At 43.2% G+C, this 19,073-nt stretch overlaps 1 protein-coding gene across 6 annotated transcripts in view; it reads right to left on the bottom strand.

Moving 5' to 3' along the window:
* Positions 1-2,844: 2,844 nt before the first annotated feature.
* The window catches only part of UNC5B (unc-5 netrin receptor B), a 155,948-nt gene continuing 139,719 nt past the window's right edge, over positions 2,845-19,073 (bottom strand). For all 6 annotated transcript variants that reach the window (XM_084634518.1, XM_084634515.1, XM_084634516.1 and 3 more), the window contains 6 exons: positions 17,784-17,952; positions 17,165-17,398; positions 14,169-14,318; positions 12,742-12,906; positions 10,673-10,851; positions 2,845-8,709 (listed from right to left, as the gene is read on the bottom strand). In XM_084634518.1, coding sequence (XP_084490644.1) covers positions 8,544-8,709; positions 10,673-10,851; positions 12,742-12,906; positions 14,169-14,318; positions 17,165-17,398; positions 17,784-17,952 — 1,063 coding nt within the window. In that variant the 3' untranslated portion in view covers positions 2,845-8,543. The remainder of the gene's footprint in view (positions 8,710-10,672; positions 10,852-12,741; positions 12,907-14,168; positions 14,319-17,164; positions 17,399-17,783; positions 17,953-19,073) is intronic.

Consider the following 19,073-nt stretch of genomic DNA (forward strand, 5'->3'; position numbering starts at 1 on the left):
CAGAACAATCAATGTGCCCCCTACACTCTACCACCCAGACAGTTTTAGTAAGAGCACAGATGACATACACTATTCTCAGCTCAGGTGGAGAGGAAAGCAAAAAGATCCAGCCTCTGATGTACCTGCCTAAAGAAAGCCTAGGATGCAGCATGCATCTTTAACCAATTGAGGAATCCTCCTCTTACCAGCAGCATCCTGGAGAAACAGAGTATAAGCAATTTGAAATGATGCCCACTGGACTGGGCACACGTTTCAAAGGGCAAGCAGTTCTGTGAGGATATTATGTGGGATGCGTTCCTTGGAGTTTCTGCAGCTCACTGTGTTCTCTCCCCTGACAAAAATATGCAGAAGAATCTCATTCTTCCCCTTCAGAAATGTGAAAAATTTATAGGGAAAGCACTAACTCTGTGTGGAGAGCCAGCCACCAGGGATGTTGGCCTTGATGTCCTGGTTACGTTTTAGTTCCATTAAATAACTTCTACCTATCTGCACCTTCTCTTTTACCTTCAATCAGATACAGTATTAATCCACATAATCATAGAAGTGTAGGGCTGGAACATACCTTAAACGGTCACCTAATCCAGCCCCCATGCTAAGGCAGGCTTAAGTACACTTACACCATTCCTGACAGCTATTTGTCTAACCTGTTCTTAATAATCTCCAGTGTTCCACAACCTCCCTCTGTAATCCTTCCTTCACTTCCTGCCCAAAATTATTCATAGTGTTGCTCTGCACTGTTGAACAGCTGCCACTTTCCACCTTGAGATGGCTGCATTAAAATGGTTAGTGAAATAATGAACCAGCATATTGGCCCATGAGCTGTGTCTACACTAGACTTTTTGCAAAGATTCCCTCTAGTTCACCTCCATGCGTGACAGCAAAATCAGGAGCACTAACGTAGACAATGTTCCTGCATCTGCCCACATTTTTAAATACCGTGTCATCTAATCCTTCTAAGTGGGGGTCTAAATGACCCAGTGGGAAAAGCACTGATGAGCACCAGTGTCTTGTCTACACAAGCACTTCCTATGGTACTACCACTGGTTGAGTTGAACCTGTGCAAAAATCCAGAGCATTGAAGCCATGGAGGCTAATTCTTCCTGAACACAGCCAGCCAAAGCGCAAGGTTCAGTGTTCTATACAAATAGATTAGGAATAGCTCCCTCTTTTTAGGTCAGAACTTAGTGGCAAATGAAGAGACTTCTACTCCAAAGTACAGTTTAACACACTCCCCACAGTCACCTACTTGCTCCTCCATGACAGAAAGGCTATGGATAGCAAGGACAGAGCAACAGGGAATAACCACTAAAACCTCCCCTTGGATACACAGGTCCCTTATATACCTTGGGCTGGAGGAGAAGTTGAAAAGGCTAAATGTTGCCAAGAGACTATATTCCTACAGAAAAAGCTTAGTTGGAGTGCTGTGTCTGGGAGTTGGTACGGCATCTTACCTGCTGGTTTAGGATGCAATCTTCTCAGGGAGGCACTATCTCCATCTCAGCTGAAGGCATGTTGTTCAAGAGCAAAATATTATTTTGCTTTGGGCTGAAATGAAGGTAGACGATGGGTTTTCTCTTTAACAGTGAGAATTGTGGGTAAGATGACCCGCTTATCAAAGATCAGCCATTCACTCAGTCAAGGCCTCAAGTGGAGAGAAGCTGCTCAGTTCACAGCTTGTGATAACTAGAAATGGTTTTCCTGGTTACCGGTTTTCCCTCTTGCGAATATTTGAGAGTTTGAAATATTTTTCCATCTTGATTCAGGACAAAAAGTCAAAAGCACTCACAAAACCAAACCGTTCCCCCCCCCCCCTTTCTGGACAATCAAAATGTTTCACAATAATTTTGAAATGGCTTGTTTTGATTTCAAACTTTTTAACATTTCCAGTCTCATTAGCAGCTTACATTTCAAGACAAAAATATTTTCAAACTAGAAAATGAATTTTCCCCCCATTTTTAAAATGTCAAAAGAAAATGCTTCAACAATTTAAAAACTTTTCTGACATTTTTTCTGAGTTGGGAAATTTGTCAAATCCGACGCTGTTTCATGTACAGTTTCGATTTCAATAAACTGGCATTTTTTGATGAAAAATAAACAGAATCCTGACCAGTTCCAGTGCTAACCCCTGCTTTCTAGGTCTTCATGGGCAATTTCCCTTTTCAAAGGCACTGTTGTGTCCAGCTAGGTCTGTGCTGGGAACCAGATGCCTTCAATGTCAAATCTGGTGTGCAATACAGCCTGGGCAAGGTGGAGAGTTCAAGGAAACAAAGTGGAAGTGGCTCCAGTGAAGCACTGGACCTTGTAAAAGGTATGGGGAGCAGGGATGCACCTGGGTGTTGAATGATTGGTAAGGTGGCCAGGGTCTGGTTATGGTGTGTGATGGCAAGGGGAACGCTAGAACCAGAATTGAAAGAAGTCAGTTTGCCCATCTGAGACAATGAGGAGATTGATAAAGCCGGCTTCTCAGAGCTTCAACCACAAAGGGAAGGTGAGTGACGGAGTTGGACTGATATTGAGTAGCAGGCTCTCACCAGCCCTCACTGGCCACCCACAGTTAAGTTCCAGTCCAACTCTCCCTTCCATCTAATAGCTGGAACAGCACTGAGGAGGTCTTCTCCCAGCAGTGACTGACAACTGCAGATGGGGATGGATAGAAGGAGTGTTGGAAAGGCCATTGCCAAGTAGCGGGCTGGAAAGGGGCTGTAGAGATGGCAGGAAGAGAGTGCTGGGCAGTGAAACCAAGATTAAATTTTCCTAGAAATAAGACCTGCTGGAGCCAAACCCACCTGGAATTGAAACAGGAATAAAGAAGCAAACCACATTTCATTTTTTATTAGACTAGGAAATATAATTTATTGCATAAAAATTACTTTGTTACAATAGGAATGCTAAACTTTATTTACAGTTCTTAGTTTACAGAATAAACAGATGTGTGTTTCGAGGATGCTGTCAAACTCATCCCCTGGACATATAAATATGCAAATAGAATGCAGAGCAAGAGAATGGACGCTCTCAACAAGAGAAACAACAGCTGATTTTTTTCAGTGAAACTATGAAATGCCTGCCCAGTATCACAAAGCTTCTACCCTGCTTTGTGTGATCATAGTGTAGTCATCTCCAAGGGACAGAGATACACACACAGATGACCAAAGGAGAAGGCAGCATGTACAGTAGTTGGACACTCTGACCCAGTGATCTGAGCGCCACATACACTATAATCCCATGATCCAAGAGAGACGGAGTCAGAGAGGAGGCCACAACACACACTGATCAGAGAGAAGCAAATACCTTCCCTTCCCCTCCCTCACATACACACACACAGCGCTCCCTTGATCAGAAAGGCTAAGAAACACACGCACGCACATACACACACACACAGTGATCTGAGAGAGAGAAAAGCACATACACAGATATTCTGGTTCTGTGCTCAGAGAAAAGGGGACACAAACACACATTGATCTCCTGATCTCACCCACATGCTGAGCTGAGAGTGAGACAGACACACTGTGATCCTTTAATCAGAGAGAGAGAGAGAGAGAGGGTCAGACACACTGACAATCTACAACTGTCTTCCAAGAGCAGAGCATTTAGGATAAATTTCATGGATATTACTGAATTTCTAAGAAAATAAACAATGGCAGGTTATTTACGTTAGCTTTGAAAATGTTAAAATGTCCGTGTATTAGCGGAGTGCTTTATCACCTCCTACATTACTTCCCATATTTGCTTATTTTGTTCAGATTACAAGCAAGATTTCAACAAATCAGATTATGAAATGGAGTCACATAGACTGGTAGAACTCTCTCTATATTACAACCATATTGAACTCCCACCAAAATCAATGGGAGTCTATTCACTGACTTTAAGGGGAACTGGATCAGGCCCTCAGTTTCTAGCCAAGTCAACACAACACATTGAAAACCCTGTTGACGTAATAACACAATGAAATGTTAGATAAGCTTGGAGCTCTCCTTCCAACACAGACCCCAGCATTGTGAAATGGGATTGTGATAAAGGTCATGTTTGTCAAACTTCCTGAGTACCGTGTAGTCACACTGTTTGCTTTAAGAAGTTTTTTTGGTTTGTAAGTTTTTTAAAACAGCCACACAAAAATATTTTCAGCTACACTGGAGCATTTGATCTATCCAAGTAGTCAGTTTTGAGACTCAGACGATTTAAAAGTTTCATTAAGATACACATCCAAAACTTTGGATACATATCCAGATCTGTATATTACCTACAGATATACACAGATTTCCAGGTTTTAAAGGCTTTTTGCAATTAAAAAAGGGGAAAGTGAAATTTAATATACATAATATTTAATGCACAGTTTGGGTGTGAAACAAAAGATTTTTCTGTTTGTGAACTACATGAATGACACTGAAATTCACAACACAAGTGTATACCTAGGAGAAAATGGCTGAAGTGCTGGCAAAAAAACTCTTTATACAAGGACTTCTGAAGAAAACAGATTGTGTTTTCACCATAAAAATGGTCCCAGTATTTTAAAAGAAAAAACCCAGAATTGCTTTCATCTGACAAATCAGGCAAGAAGGTACAGCCTCTCCTACATGTAGGCCAGCATCCAAGTTCTGAGACTGTCCTTTTCAAGCAAGTTTCAAGACTGGGGTTAATTTGTTCTGCCACTGTATGGTACCTTTGTACAATAAATCCATCCACTCCCAATGTGGTTGTTTAAAGTAGATGAACAAGCATTGCCAGTGTTCTCCCCTCTGGGTCCCTTTTCCTACTGTCTGCTGTCAATTTGGAAGCATTAGAGATGGAAACAGGCTTCCAAGTACTTGTGTGCCAAAGAATTAGGCAACTGGAGGTTTAGATCCTGAGGAAATACCAAATTACTTTGTAAGGGCAATGTCTTCTTTTATTATGCGCTGGCTCCCTGAGTTTGTGTTTACTTTTTCTTTAGCTACATAGCCATACCACAGATGGTGGACTGGAGGGAGGAGAATGGGGTAATGCATGATGGGAAGCTCACTGTATTCTGTACAGTTTTAAATTACTGGCCACAAAGATGTTGTGGTAAGTGCATTGGGGATTTCAGAGCAGATGCAGTAGCATCACCAATATGATTCTGTGTTGTTGTTTGTGTCACAACATGTTTATCCTGGAGGAGAAACTTTTAAGAGGCAGCAACCAGAGTAAAATATTTCCACTTGTGGCTATTCAAAGTACCCTTCAGAATATTTTCCCTTCATTAAAATACCACATCCTGGAGATGAAACTTATGTTGTGTTCATGGATACCCCTTAATTAAAATCAGCTTTGTTATGTAACCAACCTTCACTTCAACAGAGCCCTTTTAATGTAGAAAAGAAGGAAAGAAAGGAAGGAACAGCCAAGTTTGAAGAGGGAGAACCACTGAGCTCCATGCCATCCTTCCGAGACAAATTAGGTTACCCAGACAGATCAGTGAGGGACTGTTTTCTACTATACATATTCTAATATTTGTCCAGTGTAATTTTAAATGATCCACAAATCCCCCAGCCTAAATAGATATTAGTTAGGAATTTTCCTCACCTTTTCTCAATTTCTCCATTACTCTTACTTATATCTGCTTGTGCCACCCTCAATAGTTCATCTTCCCCTCCTTGGTGATTACACCCCTCAAATACGTGTAGACTTATACACCCTTTAGTCAAGTTTGACATATTATGGGCCAGATCCTCAATCGATGTAGCTCCACTGCAGTCAATGGAGTTATGGTAATTTACACCAGCTTGTCTACACATGGAGTTATTCAGGAATCGTTACTGCACTTTAAATTCACACCCTGGTTTACTCCAAATTCATTTTATTAAGTGTAGAGAAGCCCTGAGGAGTCGGTTCTTAGTTCTCAATCTTTTCTCAGTTTCTCCATCAAACGCCTAATCATTTTTATTGCCCTTCTCCTATCTCCTTACAGTTGCGTCAATGTATTTCTGGTACTGTTGCACTGAGGACTGCATGCAATATGCCACAGCAGTAGCTGTAAAAAGCACTCTGACCTCATGACTCAATACTGACTGCATATGCCATTGTGTTTCATTGATAATTTTTGCTGCCACATAGTGCTGCAAATGTCGAATTTGCAGTGTTCTCCTATCTCCCCCATCCCACAATTTCATTTACCATTAGTGCCTGCCAGGTTTCTCTTTCCCAATGAGTTTGTGTTTCAGATTATCTTTTTCTGCAGATAAAACAGCTACATTTTCCAATTTTAATCTCCTATTGCTATCTTCAGACAGTGTTTCTAATCTCACTGGGTTCTCTTTGTATTAGTTCTCTTTCTTCACTGGTATTTGCAACACATTCTAGTTTGGCATCATCTGTAAATTTCATTAATGTGCTGTTTACTCTCTCTTACAGATCATTGACCACTGCATGACCATGCCAAACTCCTCTCCCACTTGCTGCACTACTGTGATGGTCTCTCGGCCAGGGTTCAGCCCAAGAATATTTCAATCCATTTATCAAAGTAAGATTGAGTCAAAAGATGGATTTGGTTATAAGGACTTTAAAAAGATGTGGTCCTCAAACTAACCTCTATATCCCAGGCCACTGGACCTTGCTTTGTAAAAATAACCCCTTCTTACTCAACACTCCTCCCACTTGTTTAAAGTGCCAAAATATAGATTTAGAAGCCTAACTTTACAGTCTTTACATTTTTTACAGTCTTGTCTTATGAATAGTGGCATGTTGCTGAATGTTAGTGCACGACAGTATCAGTGAGTGTGTGTATTTACATTGTTGATATGAAGGTCTATTTATCCTACCAAGTTTCATTCTTTCCCAAATGTCCTAAAAGAATTTCCCCCTAAAAATACAGATCTTAAATACTTTGGGCTCCAAAATGTGACCCACCCCGTAATTGTAATAATCTGATGGAGGCTGTCCCATAGATCCTAACTAGCTTTCAGTTAATTCACCACTGTGTCAAAGCATTAACCTTCCCTCCTAAACAACCCATATAAACCATAGGTTGGTTTAATTCAGGAGAAGAAAAACCAAACAAACAAACCGCTACTGTAGCCTCTTGTCCTCCCCTTACTGGCTGTGTGTTTAGTGAATTTTCTAACAAAGGAAACTCCCAGAGCTGTACTGCTTGCATAGGAACTAGGAAAAGGCCCATTACCACTATTACCAGTAGCGCTCATCTTGTCCAGTTTCCTGCCAGTGCAGGAGTATTCCTTTCAGTCTAGTTTTAAACATCTCACATTTGAGGGTGTCTACTGCTTTTTCTGGGAGAGACTTCCACACTCCAACAATGAATACATTTTCCCCTGATATGCAGCTGAATGTTTCCTTTGTTCATTATCATTCCATTGAAACGATGGCACTGGTGCACCCAAAAAGAAGCTAACGCTCTGAAGCCACGTTCTTCTCTCTGATTCAAACAGAGATGAGATGGGGTTGGGAGGGAACCATCCCTGAAAAGAGGGGGGGAGACGGCTGTGTGAGGTTTCAGCTTCTGTAACAATGCTGAGGACTTCAGTTGCCATTTGAAGAAAACCATGAAAACAGCGACAATGTCCCTTTAACCTTGTTCCCAGAAATGGGCTTGTTCTTCTGTGAGCTGGTTGCTTAAGTGGCCTCCTTGCATTATGCTGCAGCCATAAGGGAGAATTTGCAAACAAGATGTTACAAAGAGGGCTCAGCTTGCCCTTTCTGTGTCACATGAGTCTATAGGCACTGAACCAATCTGACTTCAGCAAGGGTCCAGAGATATGGAAACAAGTTGTTCTTGACTTTTTGTGTGTGTGTTTTCATTACTAATTTTCGCAAGTGTTTTAGTTTAAAGCTCTCTCTCTCTCTCTCTCTCTCATTCTCACGCAAAGCGGACTGATGCTGTTGCTCACACACAAAAGACTTAATGTTTTTGTTTTTTTAAAAAGGACTCATCCAAAGATCTGGATAATAAATTATTTGCGTTTCCTAAGAAACTGTGGGTTTTTTTTCCCTTTTTTCCCCTTAATAAGCTGTCTGAAGCATTTGAGAGAAGTAAGCAGTTTGGCTAGATTGTACTTGAGTCTTCTAAGCATAAATGCCATAAAAGTAGAAGAACCGGGGGGATGGGGGGGTGGGGAAGGAGAGAAGAAAACCCAAATAAATGAAACAAAAATAAACCTCAACCCAGACTCTAGAAACCCTATATTCCTGCATGCTGTGGCAGAAGCAGCTGCCCACTTCCACCAATGGCTGTCATCATGGTCAACAAAGATGCACTGCTCTTGTGACGCACTCCGGAGGATGGCTAGGAGGAGGAGGAGAGAGCCTGTTTAACACTTGGATTGCTTGTAAACGGTGTGGTTGGATCTCTAAGGCGGATAGTGACTTGGTGAGGGAGGAGTGGGAGAAGGAGTTTACCTTTACCCCTCCTTGCTAGCTACAGATCAGCAACCCACCAGACACAAAGTAGAAATTGGCCCCGTCCCCACAAGTTCAGGAAAGGCTGTTCACTAGTTTTCTTCCTCCTCCTTCTCTCCCCCCTCCACTCTGTCCTTCTCATCCGTTGCCTGAAGACTACCAGCTACTTGAAAGTAACATCAGCAGTCCCCCTCTGTTGCCATGACAACCAGCATCTCACTCTTGCCCATCTCTTCCAAGGCACTAGCCAGGGTATTGAGATCACCATCATCTTGGTGCTGGGCTTCCCACAAGTCCAGGATCACCCCTGTTGGGCTGGCTTTGGTGGCAAAGTAGTTCAGATACCTGTGAACGAAGAGAGAGAGAGAGAGAGAGAGAGTGAGTTGATGTCTAACTTTACACATTTAACATAAGAACATCATAAGAAAGGCCATATTGGGTCAGACCAAAGGTCCATCCAGCCCAGTATGCCGTCTACCGACAGTGGCCCATGCCATGTGCCCCAGAGGGAGTGAAGCTAACAGGTAATGATCAAGTGATCTCTCTCCTGACATCCATCTCCACCCTCTGACAAACAGAGGCTAGGGACACCATTCCTTACCCATCCCGGCTAATAGCCATTAATGGACTTAACCTCCATGCATTTATCCATTTCTCTTTTAAACCCTGTTATAGTCCTAGCCTTCACAACCTCCTCAGGCAAGGAGTTCCACAGGTTGACTGTGCGCTGAGTGAAGAAGAACTTCCTTTTATTTGTTTTAAACCTGCTGCCCATTAATTTCATTTGGTGGCCCCTAGTTCTTATATTATGGGAACAAGGAAATAACTTTTCCTTATTCACTTTCTCCACACCACTCATGATTTCATATACCTCTATCATATCCTCCTTAGCCTCCTCTTTTCCAAGCTGAAAAGTCCTAGCCTCTCTAATCTCTCCTCATATGGGACCCGTTCCAAACCCCTAATCATTTTAGTTGACCTTTTCTGAACCTTTTCTAATGCCAGTATATCTTTTTTTGAGATGAGGGGACCACATCTGTAAGCAGTATTCAAGATGTTGGCGTACCATGGATTTATATAAGGGCAATAAGATATTTACCCTATTGGTATGGTCTGAGGGCAGCAGAAGGGAGTGTTGGGAAAGGAGGCAAGGGTATTAGACTCTGGAGCAAATCTGGGTAATTCTCAATGATGTGCACTGGGATGGAAATGCCATAATTGAAATGCAGGGCCCCTCAGGGCATCATCTACATTTATTATACAGCACTGATGCAGAAAACATTCATGGAAAAGCAAGGCACATTTTATTTTATTAAAATTACAAATGCTGTCTTTACCCCTGCCCCCAAAGTGAGATCCTAAAACAGAACAGCTCAAGAGCCATCAAGGTCCCTGGCCTGAGGCACTTGCTTTGCACAATCATGACAGAATTTTAGGAATGTTCTGCCAGTCCAGGATCTAACTGGATGCACGTCACGCAGGGCTCTATAATACAAATCAAAGGGGGGAAGCACCATTCAAACCCATCAGAGAATATCAACTTCCCCACCCTCCAGGTCTCAAGGCATCGTGGCTGAGCAGAAGGAGCAAAGGGTTGGGAATCAGAAACTCATGAGCTCTAATTCTCTCTCTAGTACTGAATCACTGTGTGCCCTTATAGAAATCATTTCACAGTCTCTGTGCCTCAGCTCCCCGTCTGTAAAGCAGGGATAATAGCACAGCCCTACCTCACAAAGGGGTTGCGAAGATAAAGTAGTTCCTGACCGTACATCTAGTGCTACACAGTGTTATTTCTGAGTCACCAGTGCTTCATTTTTGTGTCTTCTTTCACACACTATTCCTTCCCTTATAAGCCCACTATCATTCTCGATGCTTGCCGGCTTCGTGTCATCAGAGACACAGTGCTGGATTCCCGAAGTGCTGTACTTGTGGGCTGCAAAGCCCTGATAGGTTTCTGTATTGTTAGTCAGACACTCTCCTCAAGGCTTGTGCAAACTGATCACTTTCCAAGGCTGGCCCCATGAGTCAGTAACTGCCTTAGCAATGCTGCAAGAGCGCCTTCTGGGGGCTGGGGCAAATCCGCTCTTTCAGACTGTTTCTGATAAATGTAAAACAATGGACACTAAACGCCCAGCACATAATGATGCTATACCTGGATCACACAAGCCCCCCCACTCTGCCTCAGAGAAGAATGTGGGGAGAGTACAGAGTAACAAGGAAATATAAAACTCTGATTTCCCAAAAGACAGGTTTGAGGCAGGAAGGTGAGAGCAGAGAATCTAGTGCCATACAGTGAACTGAAACCCACCGATCCATGGAAAGTTTCTGAGCAAGAAGTCTCCAGTCATTTCCTCTTGAATTGGGGGCATCAAGGCTGTTGCAGATTTTCTGCCGGATGGACAGCGGAATCTTGAAGGCATAGGGTCCCAGCTGGGTAGTCACAGCACTGCCATGGTGCAAGGAGAAGGCATCAAAGGCGCTGGCATTCTGGGAGAAAAAACATTTCAGAATGTTTTCAGAAAAAAATATTTCAATGGAGAACTCCTCCTTTATCAGCCTGCACTGTGTGTTCCCTTGTCGCCATACCCTGCCCACAATTCAGGGTCTGTGCATTCCTGCGCAAGAGCAGGGATGATTGTGTTTCTTTATGTGGAATTTCAGCAGTGCTTTCAAAAACTATCCAGCAGCAAAGATAACTTGGGATCACAGAGAGACCAAATTAAAAAAAAAAAAAAAAAAAAAAGAGAGAGAGAGAGAGAGAGATCAGGACACAGAGAGAGAGATATAAGATGGTAATATTCACTAAAATGCATTAGGCACGGTTGCCTAAGAACAGAAACAAAAAAAGAGAGAGGTGGATAACATGCCACAAAGAATAACAGTGAAGCAGCTAGTTCTTAGTGACACCAAGCTCTTCCCCTGAGGGTCCCTTCAGTGAACCCAGTCGGAAGCAACCTCCAAATATCAGTGCATGTGGCTAAACAATTTGAAGCAGAGCCAGAAGCATCAGAGCACATTTTCAGGGCTGCACAAATATTAAAGCCCTGAAATTTCCAGTGACTCTTCCAAGTGCACTGGCTACCAAAGCCCAGCCCTCGGCCTCTTCATTCACTCCCATCTCATTGGTTAGCGCACACTTTCACCTGGCTGTGAGAGGGGAAAGTGCCGACTGGCATTTTAGTATCATCCCCAAAACAGACTCTGGGAAACAGAACTCGTACACAGTAGAGGTTATGTGCTATTATTTCGTGATCCACAGGTGAATATTCTAGAGGTTGCTCATGTACCAAAAATCAAGGTCTCATCAATATTTTCAAAAGCAGGGTAACAAATTCTTATCACAACTTAGTCCCTTTGCTGTTACTGCCACAGTCTACTGGTATCTCACCAATAGCTGTAACTGGATGGTGATTCAGTTCAATGGGCTTTTCTCTGTACCTCTCTCTCTTTCTCTCTCTCTAAGTGAATGCAGTGCTGAAAGGTGGCAGGTTGACAGACCTAGATACTGAAAGTTCACTATTTATCTAGTCCTGGCAGGGAGAGCAAAAGTGCCAGTTTCCCCACACTGCCTTGCCATTCCACAAACTGACTCTCCAGGGGCCACCGCTGAGCAGAAATGGGTAGTTCAATTTACAGGCCTTGGTCGTTGTCCTGAGAATCACAAAGGGAGCTAGTTACCACCAACTGTGAGACAAATCTCTGATTGAACCACCAACTTAAGAAACAGGAGGCCATGGCCAACACAGATGTTAATGTAGCATGGCATCCATAGTGGTAAAAGCAGGGCTCAGATACCCTGGTGATGGGCAACCTCTACATTAGATAAAATAGATATATTAATTAGATACGTTAGATAGAGAAAATCTCCCTTCTCTAAATACAGGGATTCATGGAGGACATCTGAGGACCATTTCTAGTCTTCTCTGTTACTAGAGAGGATGGAGGACTTCCTCCTTGGTAACGAGCCTAGTGGACACATCCACAGATGGCTGAAGCTGAGCCTCAGTGATCCCAGGTTATTATCTATGGCAACAGCAGCAGCACAGCAAGGGACATTTAAAGAAATAGGGTGCTGTTATTCTTTTATTTAACAAGAGTGGCAAAAAGGGAAGTGTACCCCTGAGGCAACAGCACCAGCTTTCTTTGAGCTAGTTGAGAGCCTGATGCCAGTCTCACTTACACCACACATATAAGGAGTAACTCCATTGACGTCAACAGAATTACACTGGTGTAAAACTCAGCTCAGAATCAGGCCCTGGGAGTTCAGGTCAATACCCTCAGAAGAGCTATCATCAGACCCTGCTCCTTCCTCTGTCCTCCCAGCTATAACTATGAGTGGCACAGCCTCCCTGCTCTCTTCCCCTTCTCTTTGCTCACCTCTCCGAGTGTAGTGTGCAGCTGGAATATCTGCCCTTCCCCTTCCACCTGCCGGACGCAGATCTTGCAGGTGAGCTCTGTGGAAGCCAGGCTGTATCTCTCAAGGGTGAAGGTGCAGTGCAGAGCCCTCTGGCTGCCACTCCAGATGTGATAAAAGGGGATTTCCTGTCACAGCAGATTAGTTCAGTAGAATGTTACACAAACCGCAAGAACCCTTCATAAATACAGGAAGGGCTTCCTGACTAAAATCCATTGGTTTTTTTCATATTTGAAATTATTTATTTTATTATTTCTTTAAGAGGTAAATTTTTAAAATGCCTCCCCAAAAGGTTCTAGGTGCCTGACAATTAATTGTACAACAACCATAACAATGACCATGCAGCCCAGTAAATACCATATAGATTTGCTTTTAAGTCATATTCTAGGTTTCCCAGCTTCTACTTCGACTGGCAGGAGATGGGAATCATTCTGTGCAGGGTGGGACAGGGAAAGCTGACAGACAGTGACCCAGCTGTCATTCTGGGACCCTGAGTCAAATATGGTGAGTGAAAATTCCCCTGCTGCCTTCTCCTTCCCTTAGAAGAGTGGTTCTCAACCTGGGGTACGTATACCCCTGGGGGGTACATAGAGGTATTCTAGGGGGTACATCAACTCATCTAGATATTTGTCTAGTTTTACAACAGACTACATAAAAACCACGAGCAAAGTCAGTACAAACTGTATTATGATGTCTGGTTTTGTAAGCAAGTAGTTTCTAAGTGAGGTGAAACTTGGGGTACACATGACATATCAGACTCCTGAAAGGGGTACATTAGTCTGGAAAGGTTGAGAGCCACTGCCTTAGAAGACAGCCGGAGAGAGCAGAGAGATATATCATTCTCTTAGCAGATAACGGCGGGTAGATGGGTGAGCCCTAAATCTTGACTAGATAAGAGAGTGAGTAGGCAAGGTGCTGGATTACTGGATCACAACAGTGTGAACATTGCTTACTTATCACCATCAAAGGCATCATCACAGATCTATATCAGATCACTTAAAGCATAATCCAAACATAAACGTACTTTAGCGCCTGGATTGCTGCTGGCATTCAAATATTTTTTTAAACATATATATATATTTCACACACAATATACATACACTGTCATTCATGTGTTATTGCTTAATTATGCATGAGTGACCATGACACATGGGTCCCTGTGTGAATGGGTGTTCTCTTCTACAAACAGATGGATGAATAATTGCTTCATAGCTGTTGTTTCTATAGGGACCATTTTAGTAAAGTTTCCCTTTTGGGGGCACCTTTGGATCACTCCGCCCTGTCCGTCCTCTCCCCCCCCCGCCCCAACCTCTGCACTAGTAGCTAAACTTCCAGTGGACTGCTACACATGAAAATTCCATATGACTCGTATTACCACTTGGCCACCCACCTGGTATTTAGCCAGCAGCTTGCTCTTCCACAGCGAGTGGGGGATATCATGGATGGAGAGGCGTAGGTTGTGATAACTGTCCTTAAAGAGTAGTGGCTTGGGTTCCTCTATCAGGTAGCCACCCAGTGTCTTTTCCAGTTCGAACACTTCCTATGGGGCAGACAGAGGATGGGAAGCCATGACATCAAAGGTCACTGCTATCGAGTGGAGCACATGAGTTTTTAAGGCAGAGCTAGGTCAACGCAGTGTCCACACTATTCAATGAACTCTGCCAAAAAACTACAAAATACAAAAACAACAACTACATTCAAGTTTAGTATGTTCTGAAGATATTGACATAATGGATAGTGGTTGGTGCCACAATGCAAGCCAACCAACCAGAGTTGAAATGACAAGAAGAATGACACCAAGTTTAGCCCCCGCAATCAGCAAAACCCAGGGAAATTCAAATTCACGGTGTGACATGTCTCTTAAGAATTGCAACAGTTGCACAATGACAAAATAAGAGTACAGCATCCTGCACTAAAGTGATATTTTAACACACAACAGACTAGGCAATGCTTACAGCCCTTGCTGTGCTTCCACAGGGCCTTCTTCAGGGTCAGTTACTTCCCTGATGAAGGGCTGATCATTTGAAAGTTACTCTGATTCTACAGAACACATGCTCTCTAAGCTAGACCCCGATAAATTAACATTTTTAAAAAATGAATTTTTTTGCTGGTGAAACGTGCCATATTGACAGCCCTGGAGAATAAATTTTTCCACTTATCCAAAGAAGAAAAAAAACAGTGCAAGCTTCCAGATACTGCCTGGGCAATATAACTAAACCCTGACTCAAAGGATCACCTCTAAGGGGGAGATGGGAATGCAGTTTTCTCCCTCATTCCATTCTTAGCCTGTCTGCTAAGAGCTATGATAGTACATTGTGTGATGCTGACACCTGTTCACCAGAAACTGGACTGAGTCCACCAACTCATTTCACAGAGGCCATCAAATAGTCATCAGATGGGAACGACTTTCAGTCACTATCATCCTGATTTGGATTTGAGTAACCTAGATGTGAAAGTCTGTGCAACCTCATAAATCATCCCGTGGATATTTTAGAAACTGAAAACAGAATGACAGGTTTCAGAGTAACAGCCGTGTTAGTCTGTATTCGCAAAAAGAAAAGGAGTACTTGTGGCACCTTAGAGACTAACCAATTTATTTGAGCATGAGCTTTCGTGAGCTACAGCTCATGCTCAAATCCCCACTGTATTTTCCACTGAATGCATCCGATGAAGTGAGCTGTAGCTCATGAAAGCTTATGCTCAAATAAATTGGTAAGTCTCTAAGGTGCCACAAGTCCTCCTTTTCTTTTTTGAAAACAGAATGATGCCGATTGCAATGTAAGAGTTAACGAGACAGCACACAACACAATGAGGCCAGAAACTCTGTTTTGGCTTTCGACATTAGAACCTACTGTGTTTTTCAGGTAATCTGAAGGTCTTTTTTCATTAATATGTACAGGCGGGCCACTTTAACAAGTATGCTTGTGCCTGTCAATGTTAATACCACTGCTCTGCTTCAACAACAACCCAAATCACAAGAGTTATTTTCAGTTCAAGAGAAACCTGCTGGTTTCTACCATGTTCTTTTTTCATCACCACTTTAAACTTTATTTTACCAGTGTAAGACAATGTTGTTTTTATAATAAAAATAAGATCCAATAAGATTGTCAAGCGTGGAACTCCATCTAGAGAGATCACAACAAGAGCAAGAAAGTAACACAGAAAATAATTGGAACAAGCACGAAGGTCCCAAGGCACCCACAATGAGAGATGATTTACAAGAACTAAGTTTAATATTATTAATTATTATTATATACCACACAGACAGTTAGACAGACAAGGAATTCTCAGGTAGGAATAGGGAAATGTGTCTAAGCCAGGGACAGTGGGAGCTGTGGTGAACGGAGTATTATCATGGTATATCAACTTAGGGTTGATTAGCACAGGAAGGAGAGAAAAATCTTCCAGCAGTGACGACGACATAAGCCCTTGGGTAATCTCTGCAGAAAGGCAGCACACAATATAGGTTATGAAACATCCTCCCTTCCCCTTGCTATTTCCTCCAAGGACCATGGAAAATGTTATGGCTGATCTCTGGGGAACACAGTAAACATGCTTATTATTTAACTTTGGTCATTTTTCACAGGGTTGCATCAGGTTGTTTGCTCCCTGGAGCCAGATCTTTCCGAGAGACACCACACAGCATCTTGCGTGCCAGCATGACCACATTTGGAAGCAATGGCGGGAGCAGGCTGAAGCAATTTGTAGCCCAGATACAGAGACTGAGGCAGCTGGAAGAGCAGTATTCATAAGTAAACTTACATGCACAGCAAGGTTGATATTAACCAGCTACTGTGAAACAGAGTCACAACTGGTATAAACCACCACAGTCAATGGAGCCATGCTGATTTATACCAGCTGGTGGTCTGGCCCTACATAATTAGAAATTTGTGCAAGGACTAACAAACCTGTGGGCTGGTGACCTACTCAAAGCATAGTTCAGGCTACAGATCACTTCATGGAAAGATTCCAAAGCCCTCAGGATTATACCAGCTCTGGATCAAGTGCAGTAGATAAACCTACCTGAAAATCTCTGATGAATATATTGGCTAACGTTAGAGCCAAGCTAACGAAAATGGATTTATGTCTGTTGCCCATTGAGACTGCCAGGCTCTAAACTAGTTTGCTTTCTCCTGTCATGGAGCAGAACATGCTCACAATTAATCAGTGTTTTTTCCCTGCAGTCTTAGGATGAGAAAGAGCTGGAGAGTGACAAGATGGTCAGCGTTCAAGAAAGAAACATTTTTATAGCTTAGTGATTATTCATTATTTGCTCTACGGTGATACAATCTTATGAATCCACAGGTACTAAAAAGGGGCCGGAGAAGAAAAATGTGACAGTGGGGGGTTGCTTACTCGTGACCCCAAGCTCTCAGGCAGCATTACCTTCAGTGCATCTGGTGTGTCCTCCAAGCAGTACACTTTGAGGCTGTATTCTAATGACGTGCAGGCGGTAGGGGCAAAGATAGCCAGCTGGAGTCTCTTGATGGCTGACCTGGAGTAGGACTCTCCCACAAAAACATAGGTGCCAAGCTGGTCTAATAAAACATGGCAAGACTTCGGCTCAAGCTGGCAGTAGCAGGGAGTGTTCAGGGTCTCCTCATCCAGGGTCACAACTTCCTAAAGGGAGGGATTAAAAATGAAGGTTCCTGGTCAGCCCTTTTGCTCCAAAGTAATTTGTTCGGCATAGGCACTGAAAAGCTTCCGCTCATCATTCACTGTGGCACTTTTTGTAGTGCTGCAGCAAGCTAGCATGAGAACAGCTGTGAGATTTCCACACAGACAGCACTCCATCCCTGCAGTAAACCTGACAACCAACCTCCTCACCCAATCTGAACTCCTATCCTTTCCCTGACAATGAAGATTCCCCAAAAGGCTATGATTGGAATTGCTGTGACCTGCTCTGCAGCCTGCATTCCCACATATCCTCCAGGGTCTTCTGCTGACTGAGGAGGAGCTCTGTGACGACATTTTGTTTCCATTGTATTATTAAAGTGCACATTACCTCCCAGTTTCCTTGGTGGGATTGTGTTTTCAGCTGGAAAATCCAGTCTGAGGAGTTGATGTCCGCACAATGGGGGATGCTGAGAATGACTGGACGACACAAGAGCAACCCAGTGGGTCCGCAGGTCACCATGGGACTCAATACTGTCTGTGTGCCTTCTGAAGGTAAGCTGGAGGGGATGAATAAACACATACAGGAAATATTTAGCTTATGCCAGCCAAGTCATGCACCTGAAGAAAGAAGGCCAGCCTGCACAGTGCTGACATGTGCTGCTCATAACTGAGAAGAAGGGCAACCTGGCATGCCCTAGACTTAACGGGCCTGATTCCCACACTGTGAAACCAGCAGAGTTACAACCACATGTCATGGAGTGGAGAATCAGCTCTACTGTGGTTAAAGACACTGGGGTCCCTCTGTAGATGACAATGAGCAATTACTGGCAATCGAACTACTGTGTTTATTACCAGGAGTTCGGCTGGCCTATGGAAATACTGTAGAAGAGCTAGCCAGGGAGTTGTCTGACAGAGGACACACACTGAACAGTGGACAGACAAGTGTCTAAAAGATTCCAAGTTTGTAGTGTAGCCACTGCTTCTGGAATCTTCACCGCCTTCATGAGAGGCCCAGGTGGTGCACAGAAATCCCCTGACAATGGGTCACAAAACAAATACAAGTGGCAAAAGAACTCATTCTGCACAGCATCAGCAAACTGCACAGCAAGACACACTGCTTTCTCTCCTCTTCCCTATGTCGCCAGCAATAGTCTCTGCATTTTTGGGTGCCGGAGTAAAAACCCCTTATTTGTTATTTACTGAGCACCGGAGAAAATGCTCAATGATCTATAAAGCACAGAGGAAGATATAGTAGCTGACTCCAAGTGCTCACAATCACATATACGCAGCAATCCAGTTCAGACACAGAATGCACCAGGTGAAATTTACCACAAGGAAGCACTGCTTTTTTATTGTTAATGATGGGAAACATAAATTCTTCTTTCTTTGGCAGCTAGAATTGAGAAGCTTAGTGGAAGAAATGCTTTAAGGACAGATTTGAATGAAGCAAAGGTAGATGATTGTCCCAGAAAGAAAGGAAGGAAGGGAGGCTGTCCTAGGTGTAAAAGGCATAGTTGAAGAAGCTGTGAAGAGGAGAATAGGAAAAGAGACAGATGGAGTAGAGACAGATGGAGTGTGGTTAGGCATGAGGCCTGGGAGAGAGTAGCAGGAAATGAGAGCTGAGATGCAGGACGGTGCAGAGGGAATTCAGATATGCTTTCTCCTTCAGGTGGTAGTT

This window comes from Lepidochelys olivacea (genome assembly GCF_965140295.1).
Source record: "Lepidochelys olivacea isolate rLepOli2 genome assembly, chromosome: 7".
NCBI classification, from domain to species: domain Eukaryota; kingdom Metazoa; phylum Chordata; order Testudines; family Cheloniidae; genus Lepidochelys; species Lepidochelys olivacea.